The sequence below is a fragment of the Patella vulgata genome, chromosome 5, assembly GCF_932274485.2.
Source record: "Patella vulgata chromosome 5, xgPatVulg1.2, whole genome shotgun sequence".
Lineage (NCBI taxonomy): Eukaryota > Metazoa > Mollusca > Gastropoda > Patellidae > Patella > Patella vulgata.
The window spans coordinates 33,477,770-33,498,228 of record NC_065883.2 but is presented as its reverse complement, the minus strand read 5'-3'; the positions used below and the strand labels follow the sequence as shown (position 1 = coordinate 33,498,228).

Genomic DNA, 20,459 nt, shown 5'->3' with positions numbered 1-20,459 from the left:
GGACGCGGGTCATCGTTAAGGCTCCCTCTCTACCACATACTTAAATTCCACAGCCCACTTCTTTACTGTGGAACAGCAAGAGGCATCATCCCCTAAAGTGGAGTCCATGTTGACATGTATTTGTGTTGGGGTTAGTCCTTTCAGTTGCAGGTATTTGATGACTGCCCTATAGCCAGTTTTATCCATTTCTGGTAATTTCCATGGGTAGCTTCACAAGATGATCTGGTACGAAGACAAAATAATAACACTACAGTTGCAGTTCTTATGTCTATGATTCATTCAATGATCGTACTTGTTGGTGGCAAAAGTTTGTTTCAACCCAATAGATGTATCCTTTAAATAGGCACATTTAAATAACCAGCAGCTGCCAGGCAGGATACGCCCACATTTTTTACAAGAGATGGATAGAGAACAAGCTAAAAACAAACGCGATTTTTTGTACAATCAGGGGCAATAATCCAGAAAGTTATGGCCTAAAATGTGCAAATATCAACAGGGACTGAGATCTTTGGGATATAAAGATATGTTTTAAATATCATCAAAATCGGATAACCAGCGGCTGCCAGGCAGGATAAGCCCACATTTTTGCAAGAGATGGATAGAGAACAAACTAAAAACAAACGGGATTTTTTGTACAATCAGGGGCAATAATCCAGAAAGTTATGGTCTAAAATGCGCAAATATCAAAAGGGAATGAGATCTTTGGGATATAAAGATATGTTTTAAGTTTCATCAGAATCGAATAAAAATTGTGACCTCTAGAGGATCGACAACCTTCGTATTGCATAGTTTTACACAATTTGTGTACAAAGAGCGGCCATTTTGTTGGACAGTTTCATTTCGATTTTTCCGAAATTGTGACCTCTACGGTGTCCACAAGCTAAAAACACGATTTTTCGTACAATTAGGGGCCATAATTCAGTAAGTAATGGTCCGCTATTAGCGAATATCGAAAGGAACTGAGATCTTTGGGTTATAAACTTACATTTCAAGTTTCAACAAAATCAGATAAAAATTTGGACCTCTATAGGGTCCACAACCTTGATATACCATATTTTTACGCTATTTGAGAACGATGGGCGGCAATTTTGTCAGTCAGTTTTGGTCCGATTTTCATGAAATTCGAACCCAGCCATCCTTAGTGTGTAACGGTGATATATTAAAACGTTTTTTTAAATCGGATAAAAAATATGACCTCTATAGGGTTCACAAGCTAAAAACGCGATTTTTCGTACAATCAGGGGCCATAATTCAGGAAGCCATGGTCTGATATGCGCGAATATCGAAAGGAACCGAGATCTCTGGGTTATCAACATACATTTCAAGTTTAAACCAAATCGGATAAACCTTGTGACTTCTACAGTGTTCACACGCTAAAAACGTGATTTTTCGGACAATCAGGGGTCATAATCCATGAAGTTACAGTCCGATACATGCCAGTATCGAAAGGAAGTGATATCTTAGGGTGATAAACCTATATTTCAAGTTTCATTGAAATCGGATAAAATTGTGACTGAGAGTGTTCACAAACAATTGTGGACGGACGGACGTCCGGACAGGGGCGACGAAAATGTACGTCCACATGAAAATGTGGGCGTATAAAACCGGTTAGAATTGTCCAGAAAGTAGTAAGGTCATCAATTTAATATATTTAGGTACGAATTAGTACCAAATAGTTTATTTATATGAGAGTTAAGGTTTGAACTAAAATGTCAAGGAAATCCGAAGTGGCCGGCAACTAGTACGTGTCTCTCTTTTGTGGACAGAGGTGATATTGTCCGTTCTATTAACTGGACGGGTAGGTCTGTCATCCATCTGTTATGTGTATTTGTTGAATGAGTGGTTTCTTTTCAATCAGACTCTACGGTATCTCTCGTAGCTGAGAGAATAAAGATTTTTTAGCCGAGAGAATAACTTCTGCCCAAGTGGTGGTTGAATCCGAGGCAAAAAGGAGAATCAATACCGACTGATTTGATCAACACACTTTAAATAAATTAAATTAGCTATTGTTGTACAGTAATTGTAATGAACACAACTTTCTTAGACAAAGGCGATACGCCCACCTGCAACTTTGTGCAGCATGCCTTTTATTTTGATGTGATTTGTCAAATAATCCCAGTACTCTCAAAAACTTGGCCCTGTTTCTCGAAATCTTAACTAAAGATAAAATCCAAATTTTAGTAGATACTTCAATTTTGACTGGCTAAGCACTAAAATCAACCTAATATTATCCATTCAAATTACTAAAATTTGGATTTTATCACAGTTAAAATTTCGCGAAACAGGCCCCTGAACTGATATGTTTACCACAAAATACACCATTTGTTATTGTTGTGAAATTTTGCAAGATTCTGTTGGGCTCTTATAAGGCCATATGTTCAGTCACATTAGAAATGGATCATATTAAAGATTTATAAGAAATACGATGTGATTAAATTAATAATTTAATGCACTGTGCAATTAAAGTTAATAGTAGTTAATTGTCATATGAATGAAACTGATATACAAGATTCTTAAATACAGCATCGAGACCCCTTCATTTAGCTGGTTTCTAACAAAACCAGTTTTGGTTGTTTTTATGTACAGATTAGTTTATTATCTAACTTGAAAAAGATCTTGATGTTTAGAAGAAACTAAAAGTGCCCTTGCTTTGGGGATCTGAAGCACCAAAGTTAAAAGTGAAATCAGATTGTTCAGGAGATTTGGCACCACCTCTGTCACCTCCAGCAAAACTGAAGGAAAAACTGGAATTGTCCGCTGCAGTTCCCCCAACTTTTGAATTGTCATTAAACAGTGACATAAAACTATTATCACCCGTAGGTGATTTGACACCTGATCCAAAATCAAAGGCCAAATTAAAGGGAGCTTCACTGGTTGGTGATTTGACATCAGATCTGATATTAAAGCATGTTTCACTGGTTGGTGACTTGGCTCCAGGTCCAAAACTGAATGAAGCCCCACTTGATGTTTCTACAACAAAATAAACCGGAAACAATTAAAGTAAGCGTATGCTAGCTATGATAGTTTTGTCTGACATTACTTTTTCTTCGGTTGCAAATTCAGTGTGCCCTTAAAGTACCTTAGATTATTGGAAAGTTAATTCAACAATTAACCTTTTTTCAAAAGCCGAATGAATTTGGCAGTTTTCCTATGGTGGCATATTGAATTAAAAATTTCTTTTTTTTTTGTTAGTACCGTTATAAATTATATTCATGTAAATTCTAAATGAAGATGATGTCTAATCTCTTTAGGTTTATTTGTACTCAGTAAACGGAGCTTCTTGTAAATCTTGTAATTTCATTTCATTTCAATAATGCTTTGCAAGTTTATAATGAACATTGGACAAATTTAGAATGTTGACATATTCTATATCATTATGACAGAGTTTGGTATCCCAACTACATGTGGGTGTGGGCCAAATCAGGAGCATTGAGTTGACATGAGCAACGCATGCATTCAGAATTATACCACATAATTGATCATACTTTCTATCTACATGTAATAAGTGCCTGACTGTTGGCATGAGGCAAACGATCCAATGTCATTCATGATATACAGATATATAGATAACTCACCCGGTGAAGATATATTGTCAAAACAAGAGAACCTGTAAGCTGATGATTCGGTAGATTGGGCCTAAAATTATTAAATCGAAATGATATGTTGTGCTGTTATAAAGCTCTCTCGACAAAGTCGTTTCATCAAAAGCAGACGAATATTGTGGACTATAGTATATCATTTCACAATCTTTTTACAACAAGTACAATTACTCTGGATTGTCATAAATTGTGGGACTAGCACAAATAAATATACAGCAATATAAGCTACGTGTTTGTTTATCAAATCAATTTCAACCACAAATAAATTGCATATGATATGTTAAAGTGTATACAGAATAATTAATACCCACCTTTCCTTGGTAAAATGGTTGTATGAATTGACTAGAAGCTCTTGATTCTTCCAAGGGCTGTAAATAAAGTATATAAAGAAATATTTTGTTTCTCAATTATGACTGACGATTAGGAATTGTAAATATTTGTTGCTTGCTCAAATACACTTCTTTTGTTGCATAATATTAACTTCATGTTAGACAATTTATAAATGTTTACAGCGATTAAATTTAACTCACGGATTCAGCAAACATTGCCCTTCCTTTTAAGGGCATTGCATTAGGCGATTTTCTCATCTGCTTCATTTTTTCCAAATGCTTGTTTAGATCAAAAGGGCTAGTAGATGTTGAGCCCTCATTGTAATTTGTTGATGATGATTTGGGTGTTTCCGGGGCTTTTAGCGGGGCTGTGATGAATAAAATATTATACTGATGAAATAACTGAGAAAAACACGAAATTAAGCGTAGTAAAAAGTATTTAATAATCCCATACGATTTCAACAAATAAACATGTCTGTATGAAACAGCTAAACCACCAGAAACACATGAAGGTTAATTATGATTTTAAATTCTGCTGTCTTACCATCTAACTAATGAATCAATAGTCAACAGAAATGAAATGGAACATGGATTAACTTTTCTGCACCAACTGGGCTAATGAAGATGGGCATACGCTATGCCTGGACCAGGGTGCCACGGTGTGCTTTTTATTTTGAATCCAATTTTCCAGGATTATTTTACGTACACATGTAACCTATGTTTTTCGCCACTGACAACTGGAAACCATGTTGGAACTTTCTTGGACAACATGGACCTATACTTCTCGCAGTGTTTCGTTTGATTAGACCTAATCTCACTCAACACTGCCGTAATAAAAACAAATTTCTGTTCCAAATTATGACTGGTCAATAGTCCGATTAACAATCAATATCTAACAATATCATTCGAGTTTAAACCAAGCTCCAAATTTGTTTACATAACGTTACGTCATGACCCACGAAATTTATTACGACCAATTAACCAGTGCATAGCAGAATATTGCAGGAAAACTAATTGCGTGACAATCGAGACTATGTTTGGAGACGAACAATACTTTCACCGTTTTTAATACCTTAAACATACATTATGCAAGAGCTAAATCTGCCTATTGCAGGTCTTTCTTTAGGCCTGAAATGTTCGTTAAGTTATTAATTAGATATTAATTAACTTATCCATGCCATAATCAACTCTCGATGGCATCGGATTTCTCCGATATTTAATAGATTCAAACAGTTCAGCCATATTTTGAATTAAGCTAAAATGGAGGAGCGAGACTTAGCTTCGAACAACCAGTGCGGTGGTTGAAATTATTGCACACATCTTAACAAACCTTCAAAGGCTAACAATAGAGTAATTCAAATGGAATTTTCAAATTATTCATTTTACATTATCTATTTTCGAACTATTTTAGCACGAATGGCTAGTTCTTTATCTAAATCTTACATAAAGTATATTTAAATTACTGTCCAAAGTTTTAGGGAAGACCCCAGCTGTCATGTTGCTGTACTTAAGAGAGATTTGATTGAACGGGAAGAACAGACACAATCCCTCAAAAGCTCAAGTATAAGAATTTAATCCAGCAAAGGCCAGAGAGGGCAATTTCTCGGGCCATTGCTTCAGGAATATGACATGGATCAAAACCCAGTGGTTAGTAAGCAACACCTACCCACTGAGCCACCATGGCCCCAGTCTCCAGAAACAAAGTGCCCGGCATTTTAGTTTTTGTTGTACCGATAGCCATATCTATCGGAACAGTTTGGAATTTTGTCTAGTGTACCGCATTGCTATAGCAGCGTATCTTTGTAGACATTTTAATTATTATTCAAATTTTGTTAAAAGTTATATTATATAATTTCTTGATAAATCCCTTTTCATTGGACTCTCACGGTATAAAATATCTGGCTAGACGTATATCGGTTTTTTCAGGAAGCCAAAATTCACGAGTTTAATTCCATGCCCAGTATGATACAATGTTTGTTTTGTTTTTTTTTAGAAAAAGAAATTCTCCCCAGCCATTAAGAAAGTATGCTAGGTCTAAAAAGGTAAAGACATTTGTGTAATTAATTTTGTGTAGCGTCGTCTCTTCGATAATGTAAACTTTTACTACCATATTGTCTCTTCTCATAGGTCACACGAATTATACATTATGTGTCAACAGTAAAAACCTAGTAACTGACAGCATAGAAATTAAGTTCTAGAATGAGGACTCACATTTTGCAGTTTGACTTGTGACTAATGGTGATTTAGTAACATCTAATGTATGTGAGGTTTGTTTAGGTATTTGAGATGGAGGTGACATGTTTTTACTAAAACAAAGTGAGCTGTCATTTTGAACGGATGATATATGTGGTGCAGTTGGGGTCCCTGGTGTTGTTTTCGGCATGCTGATCGGTGATTGTGGCGGTATATTGCAAGGTCTGCAGATCTGCTGTTGTTGTTGAGATATGTTTGGACTTGGTGTGATTGGCGACCTTGCCATTGTCAATGGTTGAAACAAACGCGGAGTATTTGGTGACGGCTGAGGTTTGGTGGCTACAGATGGACCGGTTGATTTTAACGGCATTACCAAAGAAGGTGGACAGGATATCAATTTTGGTGCTAGTTTTGTTGAAGGTGTCGTGACTTGTGGGGTAGGAAGTCTAAGTTTGTTATTGATTCTTAGTTGAGTTGTGGATGTTTTTGGCAGAGTCGCATTCTTGTCATTGGATGATAGGTTAGTTGGCATTCTTTGGTGAAATACTGGTAGCGGATTTATTTGAATAGATGGCGGAACAGAAAATAGCTTAGGTGCTTGGACTTGTGCTGGTGGTTGAGCCTGTGTCGTAAACATCACCGCATCTTCACCTGTAGTATACACTGTGCTTGTAGGCTTAACCTGTTGTATCTGAAAGAACATTATAGAAGCACACATCTATAAATCTTGGGAGTAGTTTTACAGTCTACTCTACATACATGTACACTTTGCTGTCTTGGTAGCTTTAAAATTAAACAATGTTTCAACAAGGCCATTACTCGCCCACGAGACAGACATTTTAGGTTTAACTCCTATTGGTGACAAGCAATCACTTTCAAATCGAAAGAAAATATAAGTAATTGGCATGCTGAAAGTCTACGGACATTGTCTGGGTATAAATATAGATAACCTTACCCTTCGGGGTATTAGCTCTGCTTGCCTTTCAAGATGCATGGGGTCACACAGAGCAATGCTCAGAACAACTGAAAATGAAAATAAACACACTTCAAGTTGAACAGAAAACCAAATAACAACATTTATTCGTAAGACATATTGCAGAAGCAAGGTTACCAGGCACTACGAGCGGGCTTCCACTTCAAAATTTTCACTGTCAAGTCATTTTTATAACGCACGAAAACTTTACAAATTAAACAAACATTATGCAAGAGCTAAATCTGCCCATTTCAAGTCTTTCTTTAGGCCTGAAATGTTATCTAAAGTATTAATTAGACATTAATCAACTTATCCAGACCATAATCAACTCTCGATGCCATCGCTAGCCTGCAATATTTACTGGATTAGGATCCGAACTGCTGCTCAACTTTCATTCATGATTTAATCATTAAATGGATAATCAAGACTATATTTTTATCGTACCGACTTTAGTAATGATGATCGAGGCTAGGCCGAAAAATCAATCGCTAAATTCTCGGTTCAGAGTGGATCAATTTGACTGAAATTTTCAGCAAATTCCCTTTACATTATTTAGTTTTTATCTATTATACTCAGAACTGCCAGCTCTTTATCTAATCTCCCATAATGTATCTTTAAATGCTTTTTTTTATTTATGGTAGGGTATCTGGAATTCACATTTTTATATCACTTTGTCGGCATGATTTACGCAAAATATTATATATTGGACTAAGAAAAATAATATTAGTAGGGCTTTGATTTATTTATTAATGAAATTTCTTTCTTAGTCAAAGACAAATAGAGTTGCATTGCCTGTAGAAAAGTCATTTCAGTAGCTCACACATATTACCACATGCTCTATAAAAACCACGCTGACCTTGACAATTTTGAATTGAAATATACAATAGCTTTGAAATGAAGATATATATATATTTATCCATGGCATATTTCTCACATTTATCTTTGGGTTGAGGCGAATGTATCAAGTATGCTTCCGATCCGTGTTACAACTACTTCTACGCCGAAGTAGTAAAGGAAGCTAATCAGAAACACCACTTTATCATGTTATAATTAATAATACTTAATGATTGAATACTACCCGTAATCTTTATGGTGGTATATTAGACCTCATAGCACACTGTATGGCGTATGCCCGTCTTCATTAGCCCAGGTTAGGATCAGAACAGTAGGACGTTAAACCCCATTTCATTTCATTTCATTTCGATATTGGCATGTATCGGACTGTAACTTCATGGATGATGGCCCTTGATTGTACGAAAAATCAAGTTTTCAGCTTGTGAACACTGTAGAGCTCACAATTTTTATCCAATTTGATAATTTGGTTTAAACTTGAAATAGATGTTTATAACTCAAAGATCTCAGTTCCTTTCGATATTCGCGCATATCGGACCATAACTTCTTGAATTATGGCCCCTGATGTACGAACCAGTGGCTGCCAGGCAGGATACGCCCACATTTTGCAACAGATGGATAGAGAACAAGCTAAAAACAAACGCGATTTTTTGTACAATCAGGGGCAAAAATCCAGAAAGTTATGGCCTGAAATGTGCAAATATCAAAAGGGACTAAGATCTTTGGGATATAAAGATATGTTTTAAGTTTCATCAAAATCGGATAAAAATTGTGACCTCTAGAGGATCGACAACCTTCGCATTGCATAGTTTTACACAATTTGCATACAAAGAGCGGCCATTTTGATTTTCCCAAAATACGACTAAATCTTCATTATGGTGGAATGGTGATGTATTTAAACGGATTTATAAAATCGGAAAAAAATTGTAACCTCTAGAGAATCCGCAAGCTAAAAATGCGATTTTTCCAACAATAAGGGACCATAATCTAGGAAGTTAAGTTTGGGTATCCGCGATTATCAAAAGGAACCAAGATCTTAGTGTAATGGTGATATATTCACACTTTTTTTTAAATCGGATAAAAATTGTGACCTCTACAGGGACCACACGGTAAAAAAAGCAAGGGCCATAATTCAGGAAGTTGCGATCCGATATGCGCGAATATCGATAGGAACCAATATCTTTGGGTTATAAATATATATTTCAAGTTTCATCGAAATCGGATCAAAATTGTGACCTTGATTTACCACTCGGCAAACCTCAGCAGATTCCGGAACCCTACATCTAGCCTCGGCTGTATGACAGTAAGTGATATGCACCTACGCCTATACATTTGCGATGCGGCATCGGTTTACTTATAAGGGAAACTTGCCCGCGTTTAGAAAGAAGTTCTCAAAATTGCGTCGTTCGAAGAGTGTGTAGAATTTTCAGTGCAAATTTGTCCTTGTCTAAAGGAAATCGGAAAAACTTGAAAGAAAAACAGCTTCAAACTTTGAAAATTTTGTATGATAAAACATTCTTCAAATACGTCGTCATCAATGACGTCATTAGTCGTCATGGACAACGCCATTGTAATCCGGGAACTTGAAAGTAGTTCTAATTGCGGACTTGGTCATACAGCCGAGATTAGATGTAGGGTACTGGAATCTGTTGAGGTTTGCCGAGTGCTTGATTTACTAGATGTTTACACTATTTGCGTACGAGGGGAGGCCATTTTGTCCCGCAGTTTTGGCCCGATTTTCATGAAATTCGAAGTCAACCAACATTACGGTGTAACGGTGATATATTCGAACGTTTTTTTTAAATCGAATAATTAATTGTGACCTCTAGAGGGACCACAAGCTAAAAACGCGATTTTTCGTACAACCAGAGGCCATTATTCAGGAAGTTACGATCTGATATGCGCGAAGATTGAAATGAACCGAGATCTTTGGGTTATAAACTTGCATTTCAAGTTTCATCAAAATCGGATCAAAATTTTGGCCTCTAGCGGGTCCACAACTTTGATATACCAGATGTTTACACTATTTGCGTATATGGGGCGGCCATTTTGTCTGTCAATTTTGGTCCGATTTTCATGAAACTCAACCTCCAACAAGATTACGGTGTAACGGTGATATATTCGAACGGTTTTTTTTAAATCGGATAATAATTGTGACCTGTAAAGGGTCCACAAGCTAAAAACGTGATTTTTCGTACAATCAGGGGCCATAATTCAGGAAGTTATGGTCCGATATGCGCGAATATCAAAGATCTGTGGGTTATAAACATGCATTTCAAGTTTCATCAAAATCAGATGATAATTTTTGACCTCCAGAGGATCCACAACCCTGATACGCAATATTTTGATGGTTGAGTTCGAATTTCGTAAAAATCGAACCAAAACCGACAGACAAAATGGCCACGCCTCGTAGTCAAATAGCGTAAAAATATGGTATATCAATGTTGTGGACCCTGTAGAGGTCACAATTTTAATCTGATTTTGATGAAACTTGAAATGCATGTTTATAACCCAAAGATCTTGGTTGCTTTCGATATTCGTGCATATCGGATCGTAACTTCCTGAATTATGGCCCCTGATTGTACGAAAAATGGCGTTTTTGCTTGGGGTCGCTCTAGAGATCACAATTATTAACCAATTTAAAACACCGTTTGAATATATCACCGTTACACCGAAATGAAGGTTGGGTTCGAATTTCGTGAAAATCGGACCAAAACTGCCAAACAAAATGGCCGCCCCTTGTACCCAAATAGTGTAAACATCTGGTATATTAAGGTTGTGGACCCTCTGGAGGTCACAATTTTGTGCCGATTTTGATGAAACTTGAAATGCATGTTTATAACCCAAAGATCTTGGTTGCTTTCGATATTCGCGCATATGGGATCGTAACTTCCTGAATTATGGCCCCTTATTGTACGAAAAATCGTGTTTTTAGCTTGTGGTCCCTCTAGAGGTCACAATTATTAACCGATTTAAAAAGTCGTTCGAATATATCACCGTTACACCATTATGGTGGCTGAGTTCGAATTTCGTGAAAATCAGACCAAAACTGCCAGACAAAATGGCCGCCTCTTGCACGCAAAGTGTAAATATATGGTATATCAAGGTTGTGGATCCTCTAGAGCCCACAATTTTGATCGGAATTTGATGAAACTTGAAATACATATTGATAACCCAAGGATTTTGGTTCCTTTTGATAATCGCGCATATTGGATCGTAACTTCCTGAATTATGACCCTTGATTGTACGAAAAGTCGCGTTTTTAGGATGTGATCCTTAATAATAGAAATAAGATGAAATAGATTTAAAATTGACACTGAACAAATAAAGAAATTGGATTATACAATTTAGAAATTACATGAAAGGAGTTAGAAATCAGACGATAGCATGCTAGAATTTTGAATCGAATATACCGCCATGAATCTTTGCTCCGGGGAATATTGTTGATGCTGTTAAAACAATGAAAGCTTCTGATTAGATTTAAATTATACCGTTATTTTGTGTTGAAACTGTGTCTGTGTTGTTATTGGTATTGAGTTCTGCGATATCTTCTTCCTCGTTATCATACATTCTGAAGATATAAGATTAGGTTTTATGTTACATTTACTGTAAAATATCACAAATAATGAAAGTGATTGGTATAATTAATATGAACAGAATGTGACAGAGATCATAGCCTATTAATACTGAGTAGAATGGAGATGTCATTGTCAACAACAAAAATATATGAAAATATGTTAAGAATTGTTGGACCTATAGTTATTGAGAAATAAGATTAGTATTCATTTTCCCTTGCCATTAAGCTTTGCTATGAAACTGGACATAAACTGTTCATGCAGTGTAACAATATTGTCGTTGCAACACTGTTTTATTTGTATTTTCCATTGTCAGTATATTAGTTATGGTATGGGTTTATTTTGAAACGCAAATCAAATTGTTTATGAAATATTATGACAATAACGTCTTAAGACAAGGAATGGAGAAATATGATGGCTGAAACAATATTGTTATCTTTACAAATTGTCGATTCTAAGTTCATAACAGCATTATCTTTTAATCTAAATTTACTGTAATGTTTTTTTGAATACGGTGAAATTATCCAAACCCTATCATTGTGGAACTACTTCCTGATGTTTCTACTGGTTTATCTCCATCCGTTTCCATCGATTCAACACCGCTCTTCTCATTTTAAAAAATAAAGAAATAGAAAACACTTTAAGGTTTATCCAAACTGTATCATTAAGCCCATCACTTAAAGATACATTAGTTAAGAGTTTTATAAAGAGTTGGCCATTCTTGCTATAATAATTCAAAAATAGATGATAAAAAAAGAAAATGTTGAAAATTTCAGTCAAATTGTTTTGTTCTGAACAGAATTGTCACTGTTGGAAGTTTGGACTAGAAATAGGCATCAATTGTGTCTGCACCGTCTATGAGTATTGGCGATCGTTTGATTGACAGACGATAACTCCACCCATGCACATATTCTCGATTATCAAGTACGTGCTCAATGGCTATGGTAGCCTCGCTTGGCAGGCCTTTCATCATAAAAATTGCAAAACAAGTCCTTGTGTATCAACTGGAAATGTTTGCTCACTATTGACCTTACATTGGTAAATACATAATCAAGCATATGATATAAATGAAAAATATAACAGAAGGTATTAAAGATACATTCGTTTAGAGTTTTATAAAGAGTTGTCCATTCTTGCTATAATAATTCAAAAATAAATGATAAAAAAAGAAATGCTGAAAATTTCAGTCAAATTACTTTGTTCTGAACGGAATTGTCACTGTTGGTAGCCTCGCTTGGCAGGCCTTTCATCAACAGTTTCCGGTAGTGATATCAGCGACTAACGGTAAACGTTAGCTTGGTCCCATTTATTGATTTAATTTTAAATGGACGACTGTATCCAAGCCATCCGTGGGTCTACATAGTTGATTTTGAGCTTGTCGTGTAAATAAATAAAGGTCTAATTAATAATTTCTATACTGAAGCCTAAATAAAGACTTGCAGTAGGCAGATTTAGCTCTTGCATAATGTATCTTTAACGTTTACATACATATTTAAACATTCCATCAAAATTAAAAATATAAGCTTATGCGGTAAAGGATGGTGATATTTTGCCCTATTTTGTCTGTGGTCAGTGAAATTACTCCAGTGGCTATCGATGTCCATGGATCGTCATTGGAGTGATACTTGATATTAAGTTAAGAATAAATGATAAAATATAACTAAAAGCCGACACACTAATTAATAAATACACACACATAAATATTTTCTTGACACCATTAAATGATTAAAACCTTGTAAGTAAAATTCAACAATTATTACCGGATGTTTCTTTGCTTTCATTTCTTCCAGCTTTTTCTCCAGACTTGCCTTCTCTTTGATCTTATTTTCTATTTGCGTGGTTAGTTTGGTAGTTTCTAGCTTCATTCCCGCACTGACAGTATATTAAAAGGACTATAAAATAATTATAAAATCTGAATATGTTCTATATATAAAACGGTATTAAACAAACTAATCCTGGGCCCAAAAATGGGTACAAGCAATCAGCCAATGAGGAAAATATTTCTTATTTAATAGGCCGTTAAGTTTGGATTACATCGGACCCCAAAATGCTTGGACTGCTGTATCTCGTACAAATTGATACTCAACAATCATGCTTTTCTAAGATAAACAGCCAGTTTTAAAGTTGACATTTTCCTAGTTATCCAGAGAAAAAGGTTATGTATAATATTACTCAAAAGGTCATAAACATCGTTAGACCAGTTCATTCGGACAAACTGAAAGGATACAGTTTAGTTATAAAACTGTTGAGATTTTTAAAATTCACTCCGTCATTTCCTGAAGGATAAAAAGAAACATATACATAGTAAATGTTGTTTTTCTTTTCTATTTAGACATACTTTTATTTAATTAATATGCAACGCATACAAGCTGTTATTTGTCTGCACAAAAGACCATTAATCGTTCATGTGCAGAATTCACTAAACTATCGGCTTCATCACCATTATTATCAGTATCCTTTTTTGTAAAGTTTAATGAATTTATTTGCATTATCTTAAAATTAAAATGATTCATCTATACTAAAGATATTAAATCCTGGGGCCTGGGCCCTGATTCACGAAATCTTAACTAAAGATAAAATCCAAATTTTAGTACTTCAGTTTTGATTGGCTAAGCACTAAAATCAATCTAATATTATCCAATCAAATAACTAAAATTTTGATTTTATCTTAGTTAAAATTTCGTGAATAAGGCCCCTGTTTCACAAAATTTTAACTAAGATAAAAATCCAAATTTTAGTAATTTGATTGGATAATATTAGATTGATTTTATTGCTTAGGCAATCAAACTTGAAGTATCTACTAAAATTTGGATTTTATCTTTAGTTAAGATTTCGAGAAACAGGGCCCAGATCTATTATAGCTATGTTTATACAAGCCTTGTGCCATCTTAATCTGTTTATTCAGCCTATCTGCTTGCTTTCTGGCTTCTTCCACTTGCATATTTAATTGGGAGAATTCCTCTTTTTCCTTATATAATTTGATTGCCAAAGGGAAAGTTTCATAAGTAGCCTTATAATCTTCCCAGATATTTTGATAGTGTTGAAGAACACCATTTCGTTCGGCCCTATATAGATGTATAAAAAAAGAATCGACAGATTATATACAAATAAGGAAGTAGTAGAGACCAATTTGCATAACGGTATATCAAAGAGTTTGATTGTCATTATTTGACAGTCAATCATATAAGGGGTAGATTTAATAAAAATAGAAAGCTTTTATAAAATCTATCCATGTATTAAAACAGAGCTTGTCTGACAAGGTAACGTACACCCACCAGCAAAATTATTGTCTACACTGCGATAGGACTCTGTCATGTTGAAATGATTTTTTCAACTTTTATTTTTTAACGAACTTAAGTGGTAAAACTCTGAAGATACTTTTCTGAACACACTCAACATAGAATGGAATCACTGTAGCACAATTTATTAACTACTCCCGAATATTAGTTGAAAATCGAACAAGAATATAGTTGTAGAGTGATAAATTAAGGGGAACACATCTCTAACTTCATTTTCGAAAACGACAAAACTACATACTGTATGATGTCTTGATATACTTTAAACTTAGTCTGAGACACTCAAGAACTCCGACCAACCTGCTTCATGTTCAAATGATGTCTGGGTCTGGCAAATTCCCCCCTTGTCCTTTCTTTTAAATATGAAAAAAGCCCCTAGTCCTAGGATTAACGAGATAGTATTTACTTGAATAGTTAGTCTGCAAAGTCTACACCCTAGTTTTAAAACCCTGAACATTGTAGTTGTAGTAATATGGTACCTTCAAGTCTTATAAAATTCCGCCTTGAACTCTGTAATATTTTTGGTTATCACGAGTTCATGAGTTTGAACCCCAACCGTGATAACCCGAAAACATACGTATTCATCATATTGATCTGAAGATTTCCTCCTAATGTCCAAAAGAATAATTTTATTCTGGGATACAAGCGTTACAAGGATATGAATATAAATTTGAAATACACATTGTTTAAAGATACATTATGGGAGATTCGATAACGAGTTGGCAGTTTTTACTCTAATAGTTAAAAATAGATAATGTAAGGCAATTTGCTGAAAATTTCATTCAAATTGATCCACTCTGAACCGAGATTTTATCGTTTGACTTTTCGAACTAGCCTCAATCATCATTACTAAAGTCAGTACGATAATCGGCATAGTCTCGATTATCCATTTAATCGTGAAGGAAAGTTATGCAGTAAATCGGCTCATAATCCACTAAAGATCGCAGGCTAGCGATGCCATCTAGAGTTGATTATGGTCTGGAAAGGTTAATTAATGTCTAATTAATAATTTAGATAACATTTCAGACCTAAAGAAAGACCTGCAATAGACAGATTTAGCTCTTGCATAATGTATGTTTAATGTTTACAAATACCTATATTAAGAACACATTGAGGGGTGGTGCTTATGAAGTTGATAATTCAAGGAACTCATCTCAAAAAAGGTTTCGAAGACAAGGGGCATAAACCAGAAGAACGTTTACATCAATTGTTAACAGACAGATATGAAAAAATACTCTCACAGAGATGCAGGCGTAAACACATGATCAAAAACTCTGACTTAAACATACATTATGCAAGAGCTAAATCTGTCTATTGCAGGTCTTTCTTTAGGCCTGAAATGTTATCTAAATTATTAATTAGACATTAATTAACCTATCCAGGACATAATCAACTCTAGATGGCAGCCCTAGCCTGTGATTTTAGTGGATTGAAAGCCGATTTACTGCATAACTTTCCTTCTCGATTAAACGGATAATCGAGACTATGCTGTTTATCGTACTGACTTTAGTAATGATGACCGAGGCTTATGGGAATTTCAGTCGCTTAGTTCTCAGTTCATCGTGGATCAATTTGAATGAAATTTTCACCAAATTGCCTTTACATTATCTAGTTTTTAACTATTATAGTGAGAACTGCCAACTCGTTACCGAATCTCCCATAATGTATCTTTAATGTACAGCGTGTGCAAAGTTTTGTTGACAATGACAATAAGATAGCGCAAAACAATGCTTGTTTCCGTATATCGATAGGGCTCTTCCTCTTGAAAAGTAAGCAATCCCAGTTTCAAAAAAATCTCAAATCCCTGAACAGATGGGCCGACATACACACCTATCATTTTCAGTAGTAATTAAAACAGAGTTCAACTTCTTGTTCAAAGCTACTTCGTGTTCCATAAGCACAACGGTTGTTTTCCTTAAACTAAAATAACAAAATTATAATGGATTATAAAATGTATTTATTAATTAAATCTTAACTATTTAATGTTTAAACTCACAAGCATTAAGTCGCCTTGAAAACTGTAAGATAGTATCACCAGGGCCATTTCAAGGCGACGAATCAATATCATAAAGTAAAATGTAGTTTGCCAGAGAACTTCTTCAATAGAAAACATAACCAATTTTTTTTTTGCTTTTCTTTATGTCAACATGTTTTCGTCTTACTTACCTCTCACAGTTATCTCTATTTTGGGTAAATTGTTTGTGTGCACGTTTTGTATCATCATCTAGCTGATTAATAGCACTCTGTGTGTGAGTTATGGAAGTCTTTCTTTCTTCAGTTCTTTTAGAATAAGCTGAAACAGACAAAACATGTTAATAATCAGTTTAAAAAGAGGGTCATATTTCAAGGTCATATCCTAAAAGCTTATCGTCCGCAGTGGATGCCGAATGGTGATGAATTTTCAATTCATCATAGTTTTATTAATATTGTGGACTGATATCATTAACAGCGCAAGGTGTTTATTTCCTCTCTTGATTATGACATTTAAAAAATTAATATAGCCTTTGTGACACGAAACAAAGAACATATCTGATAGGTTATAAAATTGCAGTGGTCCAAAGAAATAACTGTTCCGCATAATAAAGAAATGTTTACAAAATTTGGTTTTACAAGTAAGAGATAGTTGAACTTTTCAAGGGTTCTTGCCTTCCTTCTGGTTATTGTGCCAGCACTGAAGTTTCTTACTGGGCAATATGTTTGAAGGTTAGTGCTCTTGAGAATGGGGTCGCTGAATAAATTGTTGAATCATTTTATTTTTAATACCGGTATTGTACCTTCAATCTGTTGATTTTCTTTTTCAATCAATTTTACATACTGCTTGTTTTCAAATTCTGAAATGAATATGTATATGTGTAAAATTGATTTAAACAATAAATATTTGGGTAAGTGTAAAATTGTCTAGTTTGGTTCACGAACCAGTCAAAACATTATATGACATATTTCATGAGGGTAAACAAGCCTCCATGGACTCGATGGGCTATTATCTATGAATATTATGGAGTCAACACACAGCGTCAAATCATTCGAATAAGTAACCTCTACCTGCCATTTGATAGCTTTACAGACATCAGTCAAAGAGCAATCTGAATTCACTTACTGAAAGCTTAGAGATAAGGTATAAGCCTAGGCCTACACATGATATCCTGGACCTACTTCCTTAAGCCTAGGCCTAGCCTAGTCTGAGTCCGAGATTACAGATTACCCACTTCAAGTCGACCCTAGCTCTGGTGATAAGAAAAATGAAAAGAAATTTATAAGTTCAAATGCTTTCTACAACATGTGACATCACATCATCACGCGCCGCCAATCATTATCTCGGTGGCTTTTACTTTTCTCGTTTTGTATACGGTAACCATTTATTTACACTAAAATGGGAAATATTTGACCAGATATTATAGATCTAGGCCTACTTTATATACCTTAACCTTTACTTTGTTTATTTTTCTATTACTAAGTATATTAGGCTTATCCCGCCTACCCGTATTATTACTATTTCTATTTCTAATATTAATATTAATTACTAGGCTATAGGCCTAGTTTTACTTCAAAAAATGACCTAGATTCGCAGAAGGAGAAAACTTTAAAAAGTTAATACTGCGAGTTAATTAACCAGCATCGATGTCATCCCTTTTCAGTGATTACAGTGACCTAGCGAATATTCACTGCTGACCAGTCACCATGAGCGTGTCTTAATTTAGGCTATTAAGTCATGACTGTAGCCACTATAGGACTAGACGTAGTTATGTTACTTTACTGGGTCCAGATGCGCCGATTTGGTTAATAAAGATGGGATAATTTAGATCACTCGGTTGTTCAGTTGTTATTTTACTTAGAGTTTAACGTTGTCAAGCCAGTTTCATTGACGTTCACGTTGTCGACACTTGTTTCGTCTGCCATTTCTTTGGTCGATGAGTCGTGACCCTTGGCGGTAGGCCTAATCCTCCTATTTATTCACGTCCACAAATTTCATCTCTTTAAAAAAATAAGCATACCAAAACTTTGTAGCAGTTTATCTAAGTTCATGGCATCTGTTGAATTCAAAATGTTCTCCATTAAAGCCATTCTTTCGAGTTGGTCAAGCTAAAGAATCGTCTGCGGCAATAGACTGTCATCCGTTATCATCTGGATTTATCCATCGTCTGCTTCAAAATCAAGGGGAGATAAATACGTTGATTCATTGGCTACTCTCTTTCATCCAGACCAAAGTAACTAATAGTAAGTGCAGGGGGACTGCACCACACATAATTTACATAAAAACAAATACATGGACAAGACATCATACTCAGAAAGCACAAATAAACAAACAATTCAAAATAAGTGAATGGATCCGGGGGCTAGCCGTAAGCGTCCACTGCGCTGTACAGTCCCGATTCAGAAAATGTCGTACAGGGCGAGAAGGTACGCATGTTTATGGAGAAGAGTGAATTTGTAGGCCCTATTGATATAGATCACTATCGAAGGCGACGGATGCGTAGGCTACGTCCACGAAATGTGTGACGATGGTACTAGACCCGTCAATTTATGATTTTACCACTAAAAAATTGCAACAAAACGTTTGAAAGAATTAATTATCTCGTTTCAACAAATTAATTATCTCGTTTCAACAAATTAATTATCTCGTTTGAACGAGTTATTATCTCGTTTGAACGAGTTATTATCTCGCTTGAACGAGTTATTATCTCGTTTCAACGAATTAATTATTTCGTGTAAGAATTAATTATCGCGTTTCAACGAATTAATTATCTCCTTTCAACGAATTAATTATCTCGTTTCATCGAATTAATTATCTCGTTTCAACGAATTAGTATCTCGTTTCAACGAATTAATTATCTCGTTTGAACGAATTAATTTTCTCGTTTGAACGGATAAATCATCTCGTTTGAATTATGTCGTTTGAACGGATTAACTATGTCGTTTGAACGAGTTAATATCTCCTTTAAACGGATAAGCATCTCGTTTGAGCGAATTAATAATCTCGTTTGAGCGAATTAATAATTTCGTTTGAACGGATTAGTATCTCGTTTGAACGGATTAGTATCTCGTTTGAATGGGTTAGTATCTCGTTTGAATGGATTAGTATCTCGTTTGAACGAATTGATTATCTCGTTTGATCGAATTAATTATCCCGTTTGAACGAATTAGTATCTTGTTTGAATGAATTAATTTTCTCGTTTATATGAATTAATATCTCGAATTAATTCGTTCAAACGAGATACTAATCCGTTCAAACGAGATACTAACTCGTTCAAACGAAATATGAACTCAAACGAGATTATTAGTTTTTATTTTATTTGTTTGTTGTTTGGCACTACAAAATAGATCAATTATCTCGTTTGAACGGATTAACTATGTCGTTTGTTGAACGAGTTAATATCTCCCTTGAACGGATTAGCATCTCGTTTGAGCGAATTAATAATCTTGTTTGAACTGATTAGTACTCGGTTGAACTGATTAGTATCTCGTATCATGAATGGATTAGTATATCGTTTGAACGAATTAACTATCTCGTTTGTACGAGTTAGTATCTGGTTTGAACGAATTATTTATCTCGTTTGAACGAATTAGTATTAGTGTATATTAACTCGTTTAAACGAAATAATTAATTCGTTCAAACGAGATACTAACTCGTTCAAACGAGATAC

The 20,459-nt window shown here is 35.0% G+C and overlaps 1 protein-coding gene across 4 annotated transcripts; it reads right to left on the bottom strand.

The window, feature by feature from the left end:
• Positions 1 to 2,428: 2,428 nt before the first annotated feature.
• On the bottom strand, positions 2,429 to 18,932 carry LOC126821654 (uncharacterized). Of its 4 annotated transcripts, none has more exons than XM_050550117.2 (15): positions 18,810 to 18,932; positions 17,592 to 17,648; positions 16,984 to 17,110; positions 16,648 to 16,737; positions 14,399 to 14,586; positions 13,749 to 13,797; positions 13,282 to 13,393; positions 12,052 to 12,125; positions 11,438 to 11,517; positions 7,077 to 7,144; positions 6,140 to 6,812; positions 4,130 to 4,296; positions 3,911 to 3,967; positions 3,576 to 3,636; positions 2,429 to 2,970 (listed from the first exon to the last, which is right to left on the bottom strand). In XM_050550117.2, the coding sequence occupies exons 1-15, from the start codon at positions 18,877 to 18,879 to the stop codon at positions 2,624 to 2,626; spliced, it is 2,220 nt and encodes a 739-aa protein (XP_050406074.1). In that variant the 5' UTR covers positions 18,880 to 18,932; the 3' UTR covers positions 2,429 to 2,623. The 4 variants fall into 4 exon arrangements, with proteins under 4 accessions (XP_050406074.1, XP_055957386.1, XP_055957387.1 ...); XM_056101411.1 differs by lacking the exon at positions 18,810 to 18,932 and adding an exon at positions 18,647 to 18,713; XM_056101412.1 differs by lacking the exons at positions 14,399 to 14,586; positions 16,648 to 16,737; positions 16,984 to 17,110; positions 17,592 to 17,648; positions 18,810 to 18,932 and having other exon boundaries at positions 13,749 to 14,042.
• Between the last annotated feature and the right edge of the window lie 1,527 nt (positions 18,933 to 20,459).